Consider the following 24,070-nt stretch of genomic DNA (forward strand, 5'->3'; position numbering starts at 1 on the left):
TCCTATACAACAAGCTCAGTCGCTCTCTGTGAGCTTCTTTGTAAAGATTCCTCTGCATGCCACATTGGTGTCAGAAGTGGGATTCCAAGAGCATGGCCACTATTCTGAAAGAGGAAAATGAGCTAAGAAAGATTGAGGAGCTTATCACTCGCCTGGAAGCGTTGAATGGAGCATGATCGAAGAAGCGGGAAGAGCCCCGGGCAGCAGCAAGCCAGCTAGGGAAAGATCTGTGGGGCTCACCAGATGGAGCCTCACACCCCCGCCCACTGGGAAGCTGTCGGAGCCGCCAAGGCATGCTGCTGTCTCCAAGAGAACGAGCAGCCAGCCAGCCTCCACTCATGGTGATGCCTGGGAGCAGCACACCCTCATTGCTGGCAGCTGAGGGGGACAAGGCCAACTGTCTCCAGGACCAAGTGCAGCCGCCGCTGCCATCAGGGGCTCCTGTCCAGGGGAGCATGAAGCTGCCACGCTATAATGGGGAGGCACCTCCAGAGACCTATCTTATCCAGGTACAGCTGGCAGCTCAGCTAAACGGACGGTCAACAGAGGAGACAGCTGTCCAAGTCGCCCTCACCTTGGCAGGCAGGGCCCTGCAGATCCTCACAGATCTTCAGCCAGAAGAGTGTTTAAGTTGGCCTGCTGTTGCCAGAGCAATGCAGAGCAGGTTTGGCCTCCGTACACATGCAGATGATGCCCGAGATAAACTTGCTAGCCGCCCACGGAGACAAGAGGAGAGTCTGGGTGCCTATGCTGCCGACCTACATCTTTATGCACGTAGAAGGTACCCTGCTTTTGATGCTGCAGCACAAGAAGAGCTTGCTCTCCAGGCGTTTGTCTGGGGTCTCCAGTCAAAACAACTACAAGAGCACATCCGTCTGCATGCACAAGAAACCCTGGCGGCAGCTCTAACTGAGGCCGAAAGAGTGGAGCATGTGCTCAGCCCAGGTGCATGCAGCCCTGGCATAAGTCATCAAGTGCGCCAAACGGACTACGAAAGGAGCGACCAGGAGGAGGAGCCCCGCCAAACCACCAACACACCCCCCTGGCGATCTTGGCGAGGGAATAGACGAGCAGGAGGCCAATTCAGGGGTAACTGCCATCGGTGCGGATAACCAGGCCACATCGCACGCTACTATCCAGCACCAAGCCCACAAAGCCTGGCACCCCAGCCACAGCTGCTGTTAAACTAAGGCGGGGTGGCACAACGGAGGAACTGCCCCCTGCCACCACTCTGTCCTCCAAATCACACTTGCGGGTTGGCCGGCTCGGCCAGACACGGGGACTGTATCTGGACTGTGACCTTGCCGGCACCACCTGTAGAGCCCTGATAGACACTGGATCCACGCTTTCCTTGGTACAGGCTGGAGTCCTCCCTGGTACCGATGGCCCAAGACCACAGGATTGGCAGCCTACTCAGCTCCACATCACCACAGTCACGGGGGAGCGTGCCAAAGTTAAGGGGGAAAGATCCCTCCCGGTGACTGTTGGTAACTGCACTCTGGACCACCAGTTCTGGCTAGCCAGCATCCAGGACCAATGCATCATTGGTCTGGACCTGCTAGCCAAATGGGAGGTCACAGTGGACGTGTCCCGAGCAATCCTTTACCTGGGCACGGAGGCTGTGAAGCTCCACACCACAAAGGAAGTCCCGCTGCCTGCCTTCACTTTTTCAGCCAGCGTCAGAAAGCCTGAGGACCTGTCGCCGCTGGTGGGGGAAGGGGCCTCCCCTTCACCAGCAGTACCGCAACTGTCTACAGAGACCAAGCAAGCTGTCAAGGACCTATACCAGAGGAGCTGCGAGGGTCTCCGAGCTGATCAGCGACGGCAGCTGCGAGAGATACTTGACTTGTTTGCCGACATCTTTGCGGCCAAGGATGAGGACTGCATGCAAACCAGCCTGGTACAACTCGACATTGACACTGGGGTTGCACGGCCCATCCGCCTCCGCCCTCGTTGCCTTCCCCTTGCCAAGCGTGCCGCAGCAGAGCAAAAGATCAGGGAAATGGCAGAGGCTGGCATCATCGAACCCACAAACAGCCCCTGGGCAGCCCCGGCTGTACTGGTTCGGAAAAAGGATGGTACCTGGCGGTTTTGTGTCGACTATCGTCTACTCAACAGCATCACACGCAAGGACTCCTACCCATTGCCCCAGATAGACGATGCCCTCGACGCCATTGCTGGGTCCTGCTGGTTCAGTTCCCTCGATTTGCGCAGTGGCTACTGGCAGGTGGAGCTGACGCCAGAGGCCCGCCCAAAGACTGCTTTCTCCATTGGCCAGGGACTGTGGCAGTTTAAGGTGATGCCCTTCGGCCTCTGCAATGCCCCAGCCACATTCGAGTGCCTAATGGAGAGGGTTCTGGCTGACATTCCCCGTGACCGCTGTGTGGTCTACCTGGATGACCTCCTTGTCCATGCGACAGACTTCGAGAAAGCCTTGGCTAACCTGACTGCTGTTTTCCATACTATCCGCCAGGCTGGCCTTCGCCTCCACCCCAAAAAGTGCCACCTCTTCCGAAAGGAGACGACCTTCTTGGGTCACGTTGTGAGTGGAGCAGGGGTTTCCACTGACCCTGCGAAGGTGGCCGCTGTGAAAGACTGGCCCATTCCGAGCAACACTGCTGAGTTGCGGAGCTTCCTTGGCCTGGCATCATACTACTGGCGTTTCGTCAAGGACTTTGTTACCATTGCAAGCCCCCTCCACTGGCTCACACAGAAGGGCCGGGAGTTCCACTGGACTGAGGACAGTGCCGTGGCATTTGATTGGCTCCGATCTGCACTGGTTCAGGCACCGGTGCTAGCCTACCCAGACCTCCAGCTCCCTTTTGTCGTGGACACCGATGCCAGCAACACAGGGGTGGGGGCTGTACTGTCGCAGGAAGGCCCTGAGGGGGAGCGGGTCATCTCCTACTACAGCCATTCCCTCAGCAGACCGGAGAGGAACTATTGTGTCACCCGTCGAGAGCTGCTGGCCATCATCCTGGGTCTCCGCCATTTCAGACCCTACCTCTATGGGAAGAAGTTCCTCCTCCGCACAGAACATGCGTCCCTCACTTGGCTGTTCAGCTTTAAAGAACCGGAGGGACAGCTAGCCCGTTGCAAGATTACCACTTTAAGGTTCATCACCGGGCGGGACGTCTCCACACCAATGCAGATGCTCTCTCCCGACGCCCTTGTGAGGAAAAACAGTGCAGGTACTGCCAACGCTTGGAGGACTGGGAGGGCATGACTTCAGTGATCACGTCACCACAGGGTGGCCCTGAGAATGACTCTGTTCCGGGTGGGCATTGTAGCAGTCTTCAGGCCCAGTCCACCGCAGGGGATACTGAGAGTCTGGAGGCCATGGATCCCCAACAGCTGCAACACGACCAGAACCAAGACCCTGCCCTTTCCCAGGTTCAGTGTTGGATTGGAGCCGGTCAGAGACCATCATGGACAGAGGTATCTGCACTGGACCTCGAGACCAAGGCTCTCTACTCCCAATGGGCCAACCTCACAAACCAAAACGGCCTCCTCTATCGCCGCTGGCAGGCTCCCAGGGGTCACCGTGAGGTCTTCCAGCTCATGGTACCTCAACAGTTGCAGTCCAGGGTGCTCTAGCTGGTCCATGGTGCGGCGGGGGCAGGACACTTTGGAGTTACCAAGACTCTGCGGCGACTTCGGTCTCGGTTCTACTGGCCCGGGTGTCGCCAGGACGTAGAGCTCCATGTCCATCGGTGAGATGCCTGCACGGCTCAGAAAGGGCCTTCCTAACGCTCTCATGCCCCCTTGCAGCAGTATCAGGTGGGGGCTCCCATGGAGCGGGTTGGTGTGGACATCCTGGGACCCTTCCCCACCACTGACTAGGGGAACCGCTACGTCCTGGTTGCCATGGACTACTTCACTAAGTGGCCCGAGGCCTATGCAGTCCCTGAGCAGAGAGCTGTCACCACTGCTGAGCGTCTGGTCAACGAGATGTTCTGCCGGTTCGGGGTACCTGAGGAACTGCACAGCGACCAGGGCCGGAATTTTGAGGCTGCGGTTTTCAAGGAGGTCTGTCAGTGGCTGGGTATCACGAAGACCCGGACGACGCCACTGCACCCCCAAAGCGATGGGTTGGTGGAACGCTTCAACCATACCCTGGCCACCCACCTTGCTATCCTGACCTCCCGCCAGCAGCGTGACTGGGATCAACACCTTACCCTGGTCCTAATGGCCTACCGTTCTGCAGTCCAGGAATCTACTAAGTGCACTCCAGCGGCCTTGATGTTCGGTCATGAGCTTCGTACCCCAGTGGACTTGGTGTTTGGATCCCCCCCCCCCCCCCCCCGAGCAGGAAGTGCGCGGGGACCCCGGGTTGGACTACCTCCACAACCTCCTTGCCCGGCTCCAAGAGGTGCATCAGTTGACCAGGCAGGCTCTCCGAGATGCAGGCTCCCGGCAGAAGCAAGCTTATGATACCCGCTGCAAGGAATGTCTTAAAGACATAAAGACCTGGATGGCCGCTAACTTTCTGCTTCTTAATTCAGATAAAACTGAGGTTATTGTACTCGGCCCTGAAAATCTTAGAAATATGGTATCTAACCAGATTCTTATTCTGGATGGCATTACCTTGGCCTCCAGTAACACTGTGAGGAACCTTGGAGTCGTTTTTGACCAGGACATGTCCTTCAACGCTCATATTAAACAAATATGTAAGACTGCGTTCTTCCATTTGCGCAACATCTCTAAAATTAGAAATATCCTGTCTCAGAGTGACGCTGAAAAACTAGTTCATGCATTTATTACTTCCAGGCTGGACTACTGTAATTCAGTATTATCAGGATGTCCAAAAAACTCGCTGAAAAGCCTTCAGCTAATCCAAAACGCTGCAGCAAGAGTCCTGACAGGGACTAGAAAGAGAGAGCATATTTCTCCTGTTTTGGCTTCCCTTCATTGGCTTCCTGTTAAGTCCAGAATTGAATTCAAAATCCTGCTCCTCACATACAAGGTCTTAAATAATCAGGCCCCATCTTATCTTAATGACCTTGTAGTACCATATCACCCTATTAGAGCACTTCGCTCTCGCTCTGCAGGCCTACTTGTTGTTCCTAGAGTATTTAAAAGTAGAATGGGAGGGAGAGCCTTCAGTTTTCAGGCCCCTCTTCTGTGGAACCAGCTTCCAGTTTGGATTCAGGAGACAGACACTATCTCTACTTTTAAGATCAGGCTTCAAACTTTCCTTTTTGCTAAAGCATATAGTTAGGGCTGGACCAGGTGACCCTGAATCCTCCCTTAGTTATGCTGCAATAGATGTAGGCTGCTGGGGGATTCCCATGATGCATTGAGTTTTTCCTTTCCAGTCACCTTTCTCACTCACTATGTGTTAACAGACCTCTCTGCATTGAATCATATCTGTTATTAACCTCTGTCTCTCTTCCACAGCATGTCTTTATCCTGTCTTCCTTCTCTCACCCCAACCAATCACAGCAGATGGCCGCCCCTCCCTGAGCCTGGTTCTGCTGGAGGTTTCTTCCTGTTAAAAGGGAGTTTTTCCTTCCCACTGTCGCCAAAGTGCTTGCTCATAGGGGATCATATGATTGTTGGGTTTTTCTCTGTATCTATGAAGCGCCTTGAGGCGACTTTTGTTGTGATTTGGCGCTATATAAATAAAATTGAATTGAATTGAATTGCAAGGGGGAAGGACTCTCGCTCGGTCAGCATGTGTGGGTCTACAGCCCGGAGAGGAAGAAAGGGCTTTCTCCCAAACTGATGAGCCAGTGGGTTGGACCCTGCACTGTTCTCGAGAGGCTGTCCGACGTGGTCTACAGGGTGCGGCTGGTCAAACGGAGCAGGGTGATCGTACTCCATCGTGATCGCCTGGCACCCTATCAGCCCTTGAGTCCATCCAGGGAGGAGTCAGGGTCCCAGATTCAACTGCAGGCCCCCAACCTGGCCTCAGAGGCAGCTGGGGGACCCACAGAACGCCCTCAACGAAGCCGTCGCCTTCCCCAACAACTCAGAGACTTTGCTATGGACATGCCAGTTGCTGGGGACAGCTAACCACTCAGGTGGGGGCTGTGTGGCGTGTTGGGGGAACAGCTAGTTGTCTCCCATCATGCCTTGGGACATGTGCTGCTGTTTAGATGTTCTTCCTGCGCGTCCAATCTCATTGTTAAGTTTGCAGATGACACTACAGTGCTCGGACTTATATCCAACAATGATGAGACAAACTATAGGACAGAGGTACAACAATTAGAGTCATGGTGCCACGACAATAACTTGGTCTTAAACACCAAAAAGACCAAGGAGATCATTGTAGATTTCCGGAAGAGGGGTCATAACAACCATCTGCCTCTCTTCATTGGCAGTGAGGCGGTGGAGAGGGTGAGCAGTTTTAAATTCTTGGGGGTAACTGTGACCGAGGACCTGTCCTGGGGCAACCATATCACCTCAGTTGCACGGAAGGCCCAACAGCGCCTCTACTACCTGAGGAGACTGCGGAGCGCACACATTCCCAGATCTCTGATGTTGAACTTCTACAACTGTGCCATCAGCAGCGTTCTGACGTATGGATTTCTAGTGTGGTTCCCCAGCTGCACCAAGGCCGATCAGCAAGCACTCCAGCGGGTGGTGAAAGAAGCTGGCAGAATTATTGGAACAAGTCTGCCAGAGATCAGTAATATCTTCCCCACTCGCTGTCTGAGGAGGGTGCACAGTATCCTGCGGGACCAACATCACCCCGCGCGCCACCTTTTCCATCTGCTGCCCTCAGGGAGAAGGTACAGGTCTATACAGGCCAGAACATCCAGACTGGTCAACAGCCTGTATCCACAGGCTGTGAGGCTCCTGAACTCTCTGCCCCCCTCTCACGGACAATAACCATATCCAACTTCTTAATAGCAATGAACTGGTCTGCATTGGTGCATCATATCTTTGTTCTCTTCCCCCTCCTGCCCCCCCCCCCCTCTTTCTTAAATAGATAACTATCATATCTGATATCATATCTCACGGTACAATAATATTGAATGGGTTGCATTGTTGTATTTTGTCATGTTTCTCAGGTCTTTGTCTGAATTTCTACGAACATTATTGCTAAGGATTGTCTTATTGCATTGGAGTCACACTGGGTTAAATATGTACACTTGGGTTTTAAGGGGTATTTATTATTTTCTTCTTTTTTTTGGGTTGTATGGAAGCCCCAAACGCAATTTCATTGTTCTTGACAATGACAATAAATAAATACTACTACTACTACTTGTTTTATTGTTTGTGGTTACGTTACTTTTAACTGTTATCTTGAATGTTCTATCTTGAATGTTGTGTTTACGCTGTGGTGAGTCACTGACAGTTGTTGTTTTGTAGAGAGAGTGCTGTACCATGAGTGACTTCTGTTGTGCTGTTGTTGAACCTTGAGGCACATTGTAGCACCAGCAAGTTTTTTAATAAAGAGCTCCCCCTACCAGCTTGGGGTTGAATAACAAGCTCAGTCTCTCTCTGTGAGCTTCTTTGTAAAGATTCCTCTGCATGCCACACTTCAATACAATATGCATGTCCTTAATTCATCACTTTGTGGAACTTCAATGCACTTCTGCTCTCCCCCATACAGGGAGTGGAGAATTATTAGGCAAGTTGTATTTTTGAGGAATAATTTTATTATTGAACAACAACCATGTTCTCAATGAACCCAAAAAACTCAATATCAAAGCTGAATGTTTTTGGAAGTAGTTTTTAGTTTGTTTTTAGTTTTAGCTATTTTAGGGGGATATCTGTGTGTGCAGGTGACTATTACTGTGCATAATTATTAGGCAACTTAACAAAAAACAAATATATACCCATTTCAATCATTTATTTTTACCAGTGAAACCAATATAACATCTCCACATTCACAAATATACATTTCTGACATTCAAAAACAAAACAAAAACAAATCAGCGACCAATATAGCCACCTTTCTTTGCAAGGACACTCAAAAGCCTGCCATCCATGGATGAAAGTGTGCCAGCTTGCTTTGTGCCTGAATTTCTGGCCTCTCTACACTGGCTTCCAATTCCAATAGGATCCATTGTAAAATCCTTACAATGGCACCTGTATATTTGTCCGATTTGCCGAAGCCCCATGTCCCCCCGTTCACTCTGGTCAGCTGAGCAGCTGTTCTGAAATCACGGCTGAAACTTAGAGGAGACTGAGCTTTCTTTATTGTTGCTCTGAAGCTTTGGAATGATCTTCCTCTTCACATTAGGCCGTCTACATTTTTTTTTTCAATTCAATTTTATTTATATAGCGCCAGATCACAACAAAAGTTGCCTCAAGGCGCTTCATAGATACAGAGAAAAACCCAACAATCATATGACCCCCTATGAGCAAGCACTTTGGCGACAGTGGGAAGGAAAAACTCCCTTTTAACAGGAAGAAACCTCCGGCAGAACCAGGCTCAGGGAGGGGCGGGGCCATCTGCTGTGATTGGTTGGGGTGAGAGAAGGAAGACAGGATAAAGACATGCTGTGGAAGAGAGACAGAGGTTAATAACAGATATGATTCAGTGCAGAGAGGTCTGTTAATACATAGTGAGTGAGAAAGGTGACTGGAAAGGAAAAACTCAATGCATCATGGGAATCCCCCGGCAGCCTACGTCTATTGCAGCATAACTAAGGGAGGATTCAGGGTCACCTGGTCCAGCCCTAACTATATGCTTTAGCAAAAAGGAAAGTTTGAAGCCTAATCTTGAAAGTAGAGATAGTGTCTGTCTCCTGAATCCAAACTGGAAGCTGGTTCCACAGAAGAGGGGCCTGAAAACTGAAGGCTCTGCCTCCCATTCTACTTTTAAATACTCTAGGAACAACAAGTAGGCCTGCAGAGCGAGAGCGAAGTGCTCTAATAGGGTGATATGGTACTACATGGTCATTAAGATAAGATGGGGCCTGATTATTTAAGACCTTGTATGTGAGGAGCAGGATTTTGAATTCAATTCTGGACTTAACAGGAAGCCAAAACAGGAGAAATCTGCTCTCTCTTTCTAGTCCCTGTCAGGACTCTTGCTGCAGCATTTTGGATTAGCTGAAGGCTTTTCAGGGAGTTTTTAGGACTTCCTGATAATAATGAATTACAGTCGTCCAGCCTGGAAGTAATAAATGCATGAACTAGTTTTTCAGCGTCACTCTGAGACAGGATATTTCTAATTTTAGAGATGTTGCACAAATGGAAGAAAGCATATTTGTTTAATATGAGCGTTGTAGGACATGTCCTGGTCAAAAATGACAGTTTAGGAAAACTTTAAGGCTACATAGTCTTTCTCTTTTTGCACCACTTACTAGAAACCATATGTTCCCTCCCTCCTTGCCAGGTGGAGGCTTTCATTTCTGGTGTGTTTTTTTAAAAAAGAAAAAGGTATTCTGCACTTTTAAAAGGGGCACACCAAAGTGCTTCAGAGTAAGGAATAATGGTAAATGATTACACATAATAATAAGTAACACAAGTCGCAACAATAGTCGTCCCAAGCTGCTTTATATCGTAAGGTAGACTCTTCAGTAATACATACAGAGAATAACCCAACAATCATTTTTGTTTAAAACTCTCTTTTAACAGGAAGAAACCTCCAGCAGAACCAGGCTCTAGAGGGGCGGCCCCTTCATGTTCATAATGGATTACAGAAGTTGTGCATGTTAAACTGCAAAAGATGAGATGCTCCCTCAAAGGACCAACGTCCGGCTTCTACACCATTTCTGACATTTATTGAGAAATGGAAAGATGAACAATAGCTGCCTCTACACAATTGGCTGCATGTGCATGTCTATAAATGTCAATTTTTTTGTCAACCTGCCTTGGTCAAATCCCCGCCCCTTCTTCAGTTTTAATCTGGCAGATGGGAGGGTGGGGTTTCAGTTTATATGTAGTATGCTCTTTTGCTTGTATGTTTGATTTGTTGTTGTGATTGTATAAAAATCAATAAAGAGACCTTGATTGCCACTGGCAGCCATGCATGCCTGAGCCATCTCTCTGCCTCTGCCGTGTTTTACAGATGATGTTGTATGCTTTGGATCATGAGCTGTTCCACACGTTCTCCATACTTTTTTCCAAAACTGTGTTGGCCTTTTTAGATGTTTTCCAAGTCTAGTCTAACCTTTCCATTCTTGAGGTTCATGAGTGGCTTGCATCTTGCAGTGAAACCTTTGTATTTACTTTCATACGTCGACCTCCTGCAGAGTGTTGCTCGATGTTTGGCTGTTGTGAAAGGGTTTTTTATATCCATGGACATTCTTAACAGTACCGTCAGGGACAGCTCTCCCCTTTGACCACATGTTGTCTGTTCACGGCTAACTGTTTTTCATGCATGCGCCACCAAGGAATAGCCCGCACCTGCTAATAAAATAGGCCTTAAGTCAATTGTCCTATTATTATTATTTTGGTCCATTTAAAAAGAGTGGCACATGTTAAGGAGCTGGAACTCCTAAACCTTTTAGCCAATTAAATTTGGATACCCTCAAATAAAAGCTGAAAGTCGACTTGTGTCAGTGTCCAAATATATATGGACCTAACAGTACCTTGGCTTCATTTGAAGCTGGTGATTTCTAAGGACTCAGGCCTGCTGGACATCATTGAAAACCTTGCCGTTAGTCCAAAGATTTATCACATGGTAGACTGATAAGGCACAAATTTCCCTTCCTATTAGTACATATCCTTCCCCTCTACCGTTACCTATCTTCTTCCTTGCACATCCATGTACTCTCCCTCTGATGCCTTCCATTATTGTTGACAACACTTTCCTCATATTAGATTAAATGTGAGCATGTCTACAACAAAGTCACTACCTTTCTGTACAGCTGGTGTTTGAGTTTAGCCAGTTCACAGATGTAGTTAACTGAAAGACAAGTTAGTGTGTGTGTGTGTGTGTGTGTGTGTGTGTGTGTGTGTGTGTGTGTGTGTGTGTGTGTGTGTGTGTGTGTGTGCTCCTGGGGTTGGATGATTTACTGGACAGCAGGCTCTTAATTGAATAAGCAGGTGAGCGCAGTAGTCCAGTCCTGTTTCTTTCAGTTAAGAAGGTAAAGCCTTACCTCCTGGCTAACATCTTTGAACGTGTCATTCACCTTTTCCTTACTTGTAGATTGGACTACTGCAATTCATTGTATTTTGGTCTCGACCAGGCCTTCATCCATTGTCTTCAGATGGTCCAAAATGCAGCTGCTCGCCTGCTAACTGGTACCAAACGGAGAGAGCTTATAACCCCAGTTTTAGCTTCTCTACACTGGCTTCCTGTCTCCTACAGGATCCAATTTAAAGTTTTACTTTCTGTTTTTAAGTCGCATAATGCCCGAGCCCCTTCTTACCTGTCTGGGCTCCTTTTTGTTTATGCTCCAGGAAAAACTACGAGGTCTAGCTCAAAACTAATGCTGTCCATCCCACGGACTAGTCTCACATCTCGTGGCGATAGAGCCGTGTCTGTGGCAGGTCCCAGACTCTGGAATGGTCTCCCCCTAAATATTAGATCGTCTTAGTTATTGTTTTAATTCTTTGATTGTCCTATCATTGTTTCATATTGTTATTATTGTTCTACACTTTTTCCTTTTAATGGCATTTTTATATTGTTAAACACTTTGTGCAGCATCGTCTGTGTGGAAATGTGCTATATAAATAAATTTGACCTTGACCTTTGACCTTAAACTCCAGCTGACAGCCACCTCGCCCCTCTCCTTGACTCCGCTACTGTCAGGGTCCTGGGTCTGAGCGACCCAGGATCCCTGAGCAGTTATGAATTATATTATTAGTATTATTATATGCATTTTGGTGTTGCTTCCCTTCTCTGTGCTTGTGTATATATGTGTGTGTGTGTGTGTGGCTGAGCACCTGTTTATAGGCGGCGTCAGGCCTGGAGGGTGTGGTTCTGCAAGGGGACTGGCCACACCCGAAGCCACACACCTGCTACTGATCAGGCCTCGTCGGGGGAGCTACTTAAGAGAGTCTTGGAGCTCCCACCGACGCGGGATCATTGCTTGAGACGCCATGTTAGTCACCCTGTCTAAGTTTAGTCAGAAAGTGTATGCCTGCCATTTCTGAGTGTCCTGACAGCTGCGCTATTGTTTCCCGCAGGAAGAGCGTGGAAGGCACGGAGAGCAGCGAGCACCGGGGGGTGCTGACACGGGAGCAGAGAGCACACGGACTATTCACGGGAGACACGACACGGGAGTCTGGGAGAACACGAGGATTTATTGTTACGTTGTTTTCACTCTGTAAATAAACACTGTTTGTACATAGAGCACCGCGCCTGGGTCCTCCTTCCCCACTCCTTCCACGGTGTGCCATGCCATACCGTGACAGCTACCAACAACAAAGTGCCAGTTGGTTCTCTGTAGTTGAGCTTTTGTGTGGAAAACCTGAGCTGCAGTGTTTTTGGAAGGTGTGAGCTGTCAGTAACTGAAACATCTTGTGCGAAGAGCACCTTCTGAAAATAGTTGTATAACCATTGCTTGTAATTTAGTTTTCATTGTATATACTGAGCACTGCAGCAGATTCAGTAGGAGTGAGAAGGCCTTTTTTGTTGAACCCTTTCCCCCATGTTTTTATAGGAGAGTAGGTTAGAAATGGTCTTGTTTGCTTTTGTTTTAATAGGGAAGCTTTTTGTTGTCTGTTGTGTTGTTGGTGGGTTTTGTTTTTTTTTTTTCACGGCTCACGTCTGAAGTAAATAATTTGCTGCTAGCTCCTTCAATTACCTTATTGCTGGCATTTCTTAGGAGTGGTTGGAGTGGGAAGTTGCAGCTTCATGTTCAGTCCCTGTTACCCCTGTGCCGGGTCGTAACAGAAAGAGCAAGAATGTAGTCCAGTGTCTGCAGATGTATCTTTGGTGTATAAAAAGTGTGAGCTGACAGCCTGATTATAGTTGTGCACGTCTGGGCACAACTATAATCAGGTGTTGTGTTATTCCTGTGCGTTACAGGTCAAAGTTACACTAACTGAGGAGTACTTTTGCTGTCATGTTGACAATGACAGGCTGCCTCCCAGTGGCCCCTAGAAATACTGCTTTACAAGGAGAGAATGCTGCAGGAAACTTGGAGCAGCCACAGATGTGCACATGCTGCAGAGTAAGAACTAGTTCCTGATGCAGTTTTTGTTTTTTCTGTGATATTTACTCATAAAAAATGGCTGTGATCATAAGAGACAATTTAAGGACTGCTTAGTGTTATACAAAGTGGTTTTCGCCACAGTGTTGTGGTGTAGGCATTCAGTTAGCAAGTGAAAGGTTGCTGCTTGAGTGTAGCCAAACAGACTGTGACAGAAATAGCATGTAGTGTCTAAAAATCCAAGTCAAGCCTGCTGAACTCTCTGTAATCACCGCCTGCAGCAAGGCAGCTGTTAATTATTACAATCATAATCCTTTAATATTGCAAAAGGTAATGAACAAGACATTACTGACAAAGTAGTCCTGCTTTGAATTACTTTCAACTTTTGATTTACTAATGTACAATTTTTTTCTTTCAAAATTTTGCAAAAGTGTGAATGACTGCTGAAAACACGTATCAGCAAATGTTTTAGACGTAACACATTTAAACCCATCTGGAAAGACAAATTTCACTCCAGCTGTTACTACAGGGTAGAAAGAGGGCAGACGGCAAAGACGAGCAGCTGCAGAAATCCTGATGAAAATGTAGAGACAGAAAGAACTCTTAAACAAAACAGAGGTTTGTTAAAATGTCATGCATTTATTCACTGTTGATTGACAACACAATGTCTGATTTTGGTGTAAAGGTGAGATAGGTCAGGATATTGTTCGACTCGGTCTGGTTGGGTGAGGGTTAAACTCCACACAAAAAGAAGCAATTTTTACCCTCAGTAAATATGAAGCAACTATTTTGAGTCATGAAACTGAAAAATATCACATCAAATTTTTTTTAGTTCAAATCCTTCATCTTTAATGAAATTGTAACAGTTAAGCCTTAATCTGAACATACTACATAGTACGTGGAAAATTCACATGTGGTTAAAGTTTTAGTACGAGTGGAATGTGGTCAAACTGACTCCCCGCGCCCCTGCTCTCCTTTGGGAAAACCTCACTTATCACACTCACACTCTCTGCTTATTCCTGGTGATAACGAAGAGGAGGCACTTGTGAAATGAGCATTTGGACAACAATCCAGGTGTGTTTCTATGCCTGTGAGAGCTGTGGCGACAGGATGAAATTAGCTACAGGTGCCTCCATCACTGGCAGGGAGCACGTCTGCTTGCACAGGTTCAGCTCTCAGCCTGACTATTAAGACATAACCAATAATATATGACAATTAACACCTGACTATTAGGTATGTCAGTGAAGAAGAAAGGAATGAGAGTGGAAACAGGAAAACACAAAAGCTGAGGCATCTGCCCCCCTAATGTACAGACCTATACACATTGCACTGTCTGTATTTGATTTTTGCACGTGTAGCTTTGGGAGATTAAAGACTTGAGCACTTTGACATTTCCTCCTTCTCCTCCCGAGACTTGCCGTTGGTCACGTCAGCAGACGTGCTTTGGTGCATCGGTGACGTGCTCTTCTGGTGGCCTCACAGCTTGGAGATAGGTGGTCTCATTCTGGCTGCTGCTCAAGCTGCTGTTCCTGAAGGTGGCCATAGGGGGGGCTACCTTCACACCTTTCAGAGTCATTGAGCCATCTATGGCTTTACGGAGCTAGATGAAGAAAGAAGGCAGGAATTGTTCAATTCCAGGTGAGTAACATCCCAATAAAGTTGTTTGAGCCATGCAAACACAAACATAACTCAAGGCTTTAAGCTCATAACAAATTTCCCACGTGTGGGACTAATAAAGGTTATCTTATCTTATTATTTTGGATTGCAGTTTAATTTATATGGTGCCAGATCACCACCATAGTCATATAGCATTAAAGGGAGAAAGAGGTGGTGACAGTAGAGAGAAAGAAACAACGTAGTAGTAGTGCCAGTTGCACGACCTGCTTTTTAAGGCTCAGAGTTTCTCATGCCTGAAGACTTTATATGTACAGCACATAAAAATTCATATCTAATAAAAGCAATGATGTATACATTTTATGTGCATATTAATCTATTATCCCCGCATTAAAGGAACATATGTAATGTGTTGTTCTGTCAGTACATAATAAGAATGCTTTTTTTTCAGCTGTATAATTTCTTTATTAAAAAGGGTGTACCTCAATGTTTTGGTCTTTCAGAGCTTTTCCTTTAATTGGCTTCTTTTAAATATGGGATGTTTTGGCTGTTGTGAGTAAAAGTGCTGCAGATCCTGTCAATGTGCTCTGAGAGTTTAGCCGTCCGTCGATCAGAGATGTGACAGTGTCTGTGTGAAAGACGGGCAGACTGGGAGAGGATGGGTTTATCTGCCCTGACTGGGTTTGTGTTTTTTCTTGCTGTTGGACAGAGGTGGGACATAATTCTCTCACCCCAACCGGTCGCAGCAGATGGCCCCGCCCCTCCCTGAGCCTGTTCTGCCGGAGGTTTCTTCCTGTTAAAAGGGCGTTTTTCCTTCCCACTGTCGCCAAAGTTCTTCCTCATAGGGGGTCATATGATTGTTTTTCTCTGTATCTACTGTACAATATAAAGCGCATTGAGGTGACTTTTGTTGTGATTTGGCGCTGTATAAATAAAATTGAATTGAATTGAATTGAACAAAGTACAAATACTTTGTTACTATACTTTAGTACAATTTTTAGGTATCTGTACTTTACCAGAGGACTTAATTTTCTGACTTCTTTTTACTTTTACTCCCTACATATTTAAACACAAATCTGTTCTTCTTACATTTTCAAAACAGGCTCATTGCTTTTGCTGTAACAGATAAGAGTTATTATTTCACATCACTGCAAGCCTCCAAACACCAAACTGGTGTGAGTCTAAACAGAAACACATGAAAGGATGTCTGTTTGTTTATTAATCACAAGGAAATGTCATAGAGAAGTCAGGGCTTAAAAGTGGGACGGTGGTGAGTTTTTGGTTTGTTTTTTCCTTTCAACATCGGAACGACTGCAGGTTAGGGTTGCCAACTCCCTGAAAAATAAATAAGGGACACCTCGTGGCCAGGGCCGGGCGACCCAATTGTCTTCACCCTTCCCAGTGTGGTGAATTTTCTAGCTCTTTTTTTGTGTGTGAAATTATTTTTTTAACCATTTGACTTGAAGTTGATTTAAGTAGATGCATATTCTATTCTTTGTGATATGAACACATGTGAAACAAATGATCATTTAGCCATTTATTTTTAGCTCAAAATGACAACATTAACACATAAAACAGGTCTCCTTCTTAAACAGAAGCCTGTCATGCTTAACTTTTGAGAATATAAGTAAATCTTTCTTTAAAAGCACTCTGTCCTGCTTAACTTAAAATAATAGAAAACAATAGAAAGAAAAATATTCTTGTAACAGTGCACATTTAGTGCATTTAGTACAATTGGCTTCAGTTGAGGTATTATTTCAGCTTTTCTAATGCTAATCAGCTGCTCCTGTTTGTAAACCCGCTTGTTCCCATGATTACGCATCATAACTCATCATCATTATTCATCTATGTATTACTTTTATGTATTAGTCATCTATTTGTTGTAATCATCTATCCTTGCAGTTGTTTATTACACAAAATAAATTATATTATCACACTTCTGGCCACATAGCGCTGATATTCACTGCACATGCCCATATTAACGTTTTCCAGCCAGGTGTTTTCCTTTTCCCATTCTTCCCTTTCTCTGAGGGGAACAAACATTGCTGCTCTAATGCTGGGCTCACACTGTACGATTTTTGGCCCATTTTGAGCCGATTTTTGAGTGATCGGACCGATTTTGGCCTTCATCGTGCGTCGTGTAGTATACGTGGGGTAACGAGAAGTGATTAACACCTCACGACCAGCTCCCGATCATCAATCGCTCGTGAGGGTGTCACCACAGGCGCTCACACTGCTCACGCGCAAACACGTAAACGTTGGTGAAAAAGACGGAGCAGCACGGCAGTGCAGCGTGTGATCTGGACACAAGCGATGGAGGCACAACTTGTAGAACTTTGGAAAGCTCATCCGAGCCTTTTCGATGTGGCATCACAAAATTATCACGACCACAACAACCGTGAAAATAGTTGGATTTACACTGCTGCTCAATCACAGCTGCCTGATCATGTTTTTCATTAGCAATTTAGCAAAGTTGATGGTGGTGGTGTGTCTGTGTGAGTGAAAGACAGAGAGAGAGAGCGCAACAGATTTTCTGTTATAACCTTCATGTTATGGAGGCACAGTGTGAGCACTCAGGTCGCATCAGAGCATCGGGCGGTATAGTGTGAGAGTACATCGTGACATACGAACTTCTAACCCCTGCGAGTCAATCGTGCAGTTTGAGCAGGAGCTGAATAACGTGACTGAAAAAAATCGCACAGTGTCTGCCCAGCTTTAGGTGTACTGTCATCCGAGACTTGCACCGCAGAGTCGGCGTTTGTTCCCCTGTTGACCATGCTTCTTGTTGTGGTCATCTGTTGTCTTCCGGTATTTTCTCCGACCTTTCCTCGACCAATGAGAGGAGCGGTAATCTGAATTGTCATACTCGAATTGTCATAAGTGTGCTGTCAGCTCATTGGTCACAAAGCAGGAGAGGGGCTGGGAATTATGTTTTCAAACAAAGTGTTAATTCCATAAACATTTATAGACTACTTTTGATTCTCACTGTATTACGGGACAAAGTGCGTCCCTTATTAACTCAATACGGGACGTGTACTTTTGTTTCGAAATACGGGACAATTCCGTATTTTAAGGGACGGTTGGCAACCCTACTGCAGGTCCATAATTTGCGGTTGTGATACTTTGGCATCTAGCTAGCCCTACAGAAGAGGAGTGAGCATAAGCTTTTTTTTTAAATTGTGAAGTTATTGTGACTTTTCAACTCAGCAAACACACAAACTGTGTGCCGTTTGTCTCACAGTGTGTTTCAGCTAAAGTGCAGCTGCTGGATTTCACAGGGAGAGAAAAGAAAGAGCGCTAGCTTCACTCAGAGATGGAGAAAGATGAGAACGACGGGCAGACTAACTGCTGTCACTCACAGGTCAGTGCAGGATAAACAGGTTAGTTTGCTGCACTGTGATTGGTTTAAAGTAAAGAACAGTGACTGCTGCACAGTGGCTGTGTTTCGTGGTCACAGTTAGCTCACAGTGTAGCACAGATTCATTCACTGAATTCCACCTTCACACCAACTTCATCCAGTCTAACGTAAAGGCGGCATAAACAGTGCAGAGTCAGTGCAGGAAACATCTGGTTGAATCCAGGTGTGTCAGCAGCTCCGCTGATCACAGCCTGTACACTAAGAAAATCTACTGGAAATGAATGTGAGTTTGATTCTTTTCCCCACACTGAACCATTACAACCAGTTTAGTTTAGTTTAGTTTCCCCCACTTTAACCTCTGACGGTGCACATTTCCCTGTTTACAGTCCCCAACTGTAATGTAGGCATAAGAAAATAGAGCTGCTTTCTATTTACTTCTTTTTTTCAGATTCAAGATGAGAATATTTAGAGTTTAATAAAGTTTGTATTAACATCTACTGATATTATTTTAATATTATGCTAATATAGCACAAGGTTCAGTTAGCTTTGCACAGAAACAGAAACATCCTCCAAAGAGCTTTTCAGAGCCTGTACGTTTTTACTTTTACTGGAGTAAAGAAGTTGATTCTGTACTTCAACTTTTACAGTAATATTTTTTAATAGTAGTATTTGTACTTCTGCTTGAGTACAGAATGTCTGTACTTTTACCAACTCTGCTGGTGGAGCGCAGCTGATTAAGTGATCAAACCCATACACCCCAAAAGTCCTGTAAAGAGAGACTATTACTTCTTTGATGGAAACCACCCCGATGAGGCGTCCGATCCTGGTGACGTAGGCGTGGTCGAGGCCCAGCAGAGAGAAGATGGTGTAGGTCTGTAGGAAAACAGCAGAGGTCTGTAGGTAAAAACTTTCTTCTTACCTAAAGTCCAGTTTGGAAAATGCACCACTGATCTTAATTATCCAAACTTCACCAATATCTAATCACATTTGAGTCATTCAACCTGTCACATTTTCAGCTAAATGGGATTTTTTTTTTCCACTGTGGGAAATTTGCGAGGGGGAACCGACATGCTTAACAAAGCCGTGTACACCTGTGGACAGAAGACTCTCTATTAACTCGACTTGATGGCTTTAAGAAATGTTTGAAGCTAATCAAAACACATTTGTTTAATCTGCACATGTGACCTGCACACAGGATTTTATTGGGTGTATTATGTGTGTTACGGAAGTAATATAGGCTACTATTTTGTTAAGTTTAGTGAGGCAGTAATATGGGCTGCGGTTAGCATACATACAACTGTGGTCAGTAGTTTACAACACTCATCATGAGCATGAATATCATGGTGGCTTTTAATGGTTTCTTTGAACTGTTGAATGATTGAGCAGCGTCTTTAAAAAGCAGGAACTGGGTGCACAAGTTCAGATCTGTTTAGGATTTTCTCCACACGTGTTCAAAAGTATACACCGACTTAAATCTTTAAATAAGTGGTGCTGAAAGTTGGATGATGTCTTTCAACTTTAAAAGGCAGAATCTGTTGACTTCTCAGTCGTGGTCACGTTTGTCTATAACCGAGGGCTGTTAGCAGACAGTTAAAGTGGCAGCTCGATGAGGACCATTAGCACACATCTGTGAAGGCACTAATATTGGTTAATGACACATGCTGGTTTTGGAGTTAGTAGTTTTCATAAGGACCTTCCTTTTTCAGCAAAACAATAGTTATTCTTTTTCCTTTTCTTTGCAGTTGATCTGTATCTGAGATGTATTTGTTTTTCCTTTGTTTTTTCACTTTGCTCTTATAACATCAAATCTTTGTTTTTCTCTAATTGATCATTGTTAGGACAACGTTGAGCCATCACCCAGTCGGCAAAAAACATTTGCCACAATTGCTTTGTTATGGAATACACTTATTTTGAAAGTAACAGAAATGGTGCAGTTTGAAATTGCAGTGTGTATATGTAGACATGATGTAATATTATATATGTATTATAATATTATATATAGGATGTAATATATACATTTTGTTCTGTCAAACTGTTTGTGGATCTTTTCATTTTAGGTCACCTTGCATTGATTTATCATTTTAAATCATACGTACGTTCTTTAAAGGATCAAATACAAGTCAACCGTTGTCCCCTAACCCTAAAACACTGGAAAATACTGCTGTCACTGTGACAGACACATACAGACTGACTGTCGCAGTATTCAGAATTCAAACCTTATGCAGTGATGTACACTCCAGCAGCTGGATCAGGGCAGGGTTAATCTTGCAGTTGTTGAAGTTGACCCTCTCATCAAGTTGCCTTGCCTCCCAGTCTGTAATCTGCAAGTCAACAAGAGTGAAACTCCTTTTCAGCATCCCGTGTTGGATTGATCACTTCATAGCAGTTAGTGATCTACATTATTTTCCCTTAAGATGACTTTAGTTTGTAATAAATGATTCGCTTACAGTAATACAACCTGTCATTCTTGGCCTAAAGTGTATTTTTTGAATAATTAGGCCTCATCTTATCTTAAACACCAACAGAGCAATTTGCTGTCACACTGCTGGCTAAGACTCGCCTCTGTCAGTGCGCCCCAGGGTGGCTGTGGCTACAATGTAGCTGCCATCACCAGTGTGTGAATGTGTGGATGACTGGATATGTAAAGCGCTTTGGGGTCCTTAGAGACTAGAAAAGCGCTATACAAATACAGGCCATTTACCATTTAAGACAATCTGAAAACAGTTCCATCACCTTCTTTTCAAACTCTTGTTTTTGAAGATGTTTCGCCTCTTATCCAAGAGAATTCCTCATTTCTAAATCTGAACAGGGGGCTGGGTGGAAACCTTTGTAGTCCCCCCATTTTCTCATGTCCCAGAGCAACGAACACTCTACTGCGACCGCTTGTGATCTGCTCATTGGTTGCTCTGTCTGTGTGGATTGTCTGAACATCTTACCTCACTAGTGGGATCTTGAACATCTCGATCATCTTGTACCTGAGAAGCAACAGAAAGCAACGATAGTCAGCGTGTACACTGAACCCAATAACACAACTCAGTGTGAATGCCACAAACACAGGTAAAGGCAAACAACAGCCCTCAGCAGGTTGTTACCTCCATAAACATTTAGCACTATGTCTGTGCACAGAAGATGGACAAAATGACATGAGTCACTGAATGAGTGACTACAAGGACATCAACATTGCAACTTAAAGCTGATGCTGTTTGATGATGACGTCCAGTGTCAAACTACCAACGCTGTGCTTTGCAGCAATCTGCCAAAATACTCCAGAGGTCTGAGTGAGACGGGCTATGTTAGGACACCTTTCTGCAGGGTGGAAGTGTGGGTGTGTGGGTGGGATGTCACTCTCTTACCTCTTCTGCATCTGAACTAGCACAGAAAATGCTTCTCAGTGTGACTCCTGATTCATCTCGTGAGCCTGCATCAGAGACAGAGACACAGACACACAGACCGCAACATAGTCAGGAGGTCCAGCTTAGTGAGCTCAGGGAGTGAAATTAGCTGGTTTGTCTTGTATTTTTAATCAGTGGCCACAAAGCAAACATTTAAAGTGTGAGCTAGAAAAACCAGTGTGTTTATACCTATTTAATTCAAACAGTTTCAGGAGCTGCTCGTCACATAAGGAACAGAGAGAGCAAAACCCACACTTCTATTGAATTTCTATTTCCTTTTGTTTCGAGCCACATCAATCTGGTCTTCTGAAACTCTGCTGTGTGCATGTATTTGCACAGGTAAGTGTAGTTCTTACTGTTGGAAAGCTCAGTGGGTCGCTCCACCACAGGCGGTGGGTTCAGCTCCTCATTAGTGACCTACACACACACACACAGACTGATTAAACAAAATCACAATCACGTGCACTACTGTGGGCTGATGCAACAGAAACACGAGCACACGAATGAAGAGAGCAAACCTGCAGCACCAGAGCTACACTAAGAATTCTCATATTAGTCTGGCCTCAAATGTATGACCTCAGTCAGTCCCCCTGCTGACTTTCCTTTCCCTGACAACATCTTCTCTACGTATACTGAGGATTTTTGAAAAGGCCAGAAAAAAAAATCATGTTTTGCCAAGAAAATATGCTTATCAACATATCAGACAATATCAAATCAAAAGCAGACAGTATCACAGCAGACTGCTCGACTTCCACATCCATGCCTGAGGACGTTCTGCTTAGCCACTCACTCATGTTAAGCAATGCAGTGCAGCAGCTGCAACAAAACATCTTTCATCTATAGACATCTATCTGCAACCTGTCTGCCAATTTCAGTTTATTTCCTCTGCAAACACAGAAATGACCTCGTGCATTCATTCAATTCAACACTTTGATACACAACAATTGCTATGAGCAAGCAATGGACCAGACGGGGTGTGGAGCGAGAGGAAGAGATGAGGAAAAAAACAATGAAGCATGAGCAGGTGAATGGGTGAACATAACAAACATGCAGATAAGTCTAATGTTTCAGGTGAAAGAAAATGTTGAATCTGTCACTCATATTAGAGCTCCTTTCACAAAGCATGCGTCCTCCTGTGACCTCTCACCTGGATGTGGCCTTCCTCCGGGCCTGTCTGCAGGCTGCTGTTGTTATTGCTGGGTGGGTTCGACTCAGTGGAGAGGAGCTTCTTCGCCTCAGCGCCTCGTTCTTTGATGCACTGCAGACGTCTGGCACAGCTGAGCTGCTGCGAGAGCAGCGACTGGAGCTGGGTACGCTCAATGGAACCCAACAGGATCATTGACTCTGGGAGAGGAGGATAAAAAGGGGCGAAGGAGCAGGTTTTTATGTGAGATAAGGGAAGAGTGTGTAAACTTGTTTTAGAAATAAGGAGTGAGCTAACTGTGGCGATCCCAACCATGTCCTTGAGGCATGTCCTCTTTCTTAAGGTCACATATATATATTTTTTAGGCCTGCTTCTTTTTCTTTCGTCCTCCACTTGTACAGTTGCCTCTTACACTCAACAAAAATATAAACGCAACACTTTTGTTTTTGCTCCCATTCCCCATGGGATGGACGTAGAGACCTAAAATTCATTCCAGATACACAATATAACCATCCCTCCCAAACAGTGGTCACAAATCAGTCCAAATGTGTGGTAGTGGGCACATCTGCTATATTGAGATAATCCATCCCACCTCACAGGTGTGCCACATCAGGATGCTGATCTGACATCATGAGTAGTGCACAGGTGTACCTCAGACTGCCCACAACAAAAGGCCACCCTGGAATGTGCAGTTTTTTGCGCTATTGGGGGTCTGGGGACCCAGAACCGGTCAGTATCTGGTGTGACCACCATTTGCCTCATGCAGTGCAACACATCGTCGATTCTAATAGATAAAGTCATGTTAAAAACAGACGTATCTATTGTTCATGTATGTGTTTATTCATGGGGGTAGTGAGTTATTATATGAACATCACAGTGTGTAGCAGTGACTTACCAGCTGATTTGAGCAGGGGTAGAGCCTTTAGTCGACTTTTCATTAGGATGTTTAGCAAGTCTCTGTAGCTGCAGCTGAGTGTGATGTACTGCACGTCGCGCACCATAATGTCCTCCACACGAATGTTATACACCCTGAAATGAGAACGGAGAGGATTATTAATCTGCTGTAGATAGGAAGGACTTGCGAGAGTAGGAAAAACATGAGCATGCTTTTAGGGAAATAAATGGCAGCAACAAAGTTCTGTAGGAAGATTTTTTTTTTATAGATTCTTGTTTAATTCCATGCAGCTCCATTTTAATGGGAGGAGAATCGGGCCCAATGAGGAGCAGCCAACCGCTGTGACTGACCAGCTTCGACTTGAACATCGAAGAAGACAACTTTATGAAATTTGTATCATTTCAGTCACCAAATACCTGATCAGATATTAACTTAGTATTGTTTATGTACATTGATTTCAAGCATTTCCAAATGTTCTTAATTACCTACGTAATACGTTAGTTTTTTGTTTGTTTGTTTTTTTGGGGGGCAGTTATTATTAGCTTTTAATAATTAAACAGTTAAAATTATTCTTGTTTGATGTTTCCCACTTCTAGTTTTTCAAAAGGCCAAAACCTATTTATCATGACAGTTGTGTGCTTGTGTTTCTCCAGTGTATAC

General features: G+C 45.3%; 1 protein-coding gene across 1 annotated transcript in view; it reads right to left on the bottom strand.

Moving 5' to 3' along the window:
• Positions 1-13,650: 13,650 nt before the first annotated feature.
• Positions 13,651-24,070, bottom strand: part of LOC309688472 (chloride channel protein 2-like) — a 63,143-nt gene continuing 52,723 nt past the window's right edge. The window contains exons 17-24 of the mRNA XM_082504250.1: positions 23,411-23,544; positions 22,519-22,715; positions 21,728-21,788; positions 21,333-21,397; positions 20,916-20,954; positions 20,196-20,300; positions 18,766-18,852; positions 13,651-14,607 (exon numbers count right to left, since the gene is read on the bottom strand). Of these exons, the coding sequence (XP_082360376.1) occupies positions 14,437-14,607; positions 18,766-18,852; positions 20,196-20,300; positions 20,916-20,954; positions 21,333-21,397; positions 21,728-21,788; positions 22,519-22,715; positions 23,411-23,544 (859 nt within the window). The 3' untranslated portion in view covers positions 13,651-14,436. The remainder of the gene's footprint in view (positions 14,608-18,765; positions 18,853-20,195; positions 20,301-20,915; positions 20,955-21,332; positions 21,398-21,727; positions 21,789-22,518; positions 22,716-23,410; positions 23,545-24,070) is intronic.

The sequence above is a fragment of the Aulonocara stuartgranti genome (genome assembly GCF_965226115.1).
Source record: "Aulonocara stuartgranti genome assembly, chromosome: 14".
Lineage (NCBI taxonomy): Eukaryota > Metazoa > Chordata > Actinopteri > Cichliformes > Cichlidae > Aulonocara > Aulonocara stuartgranti.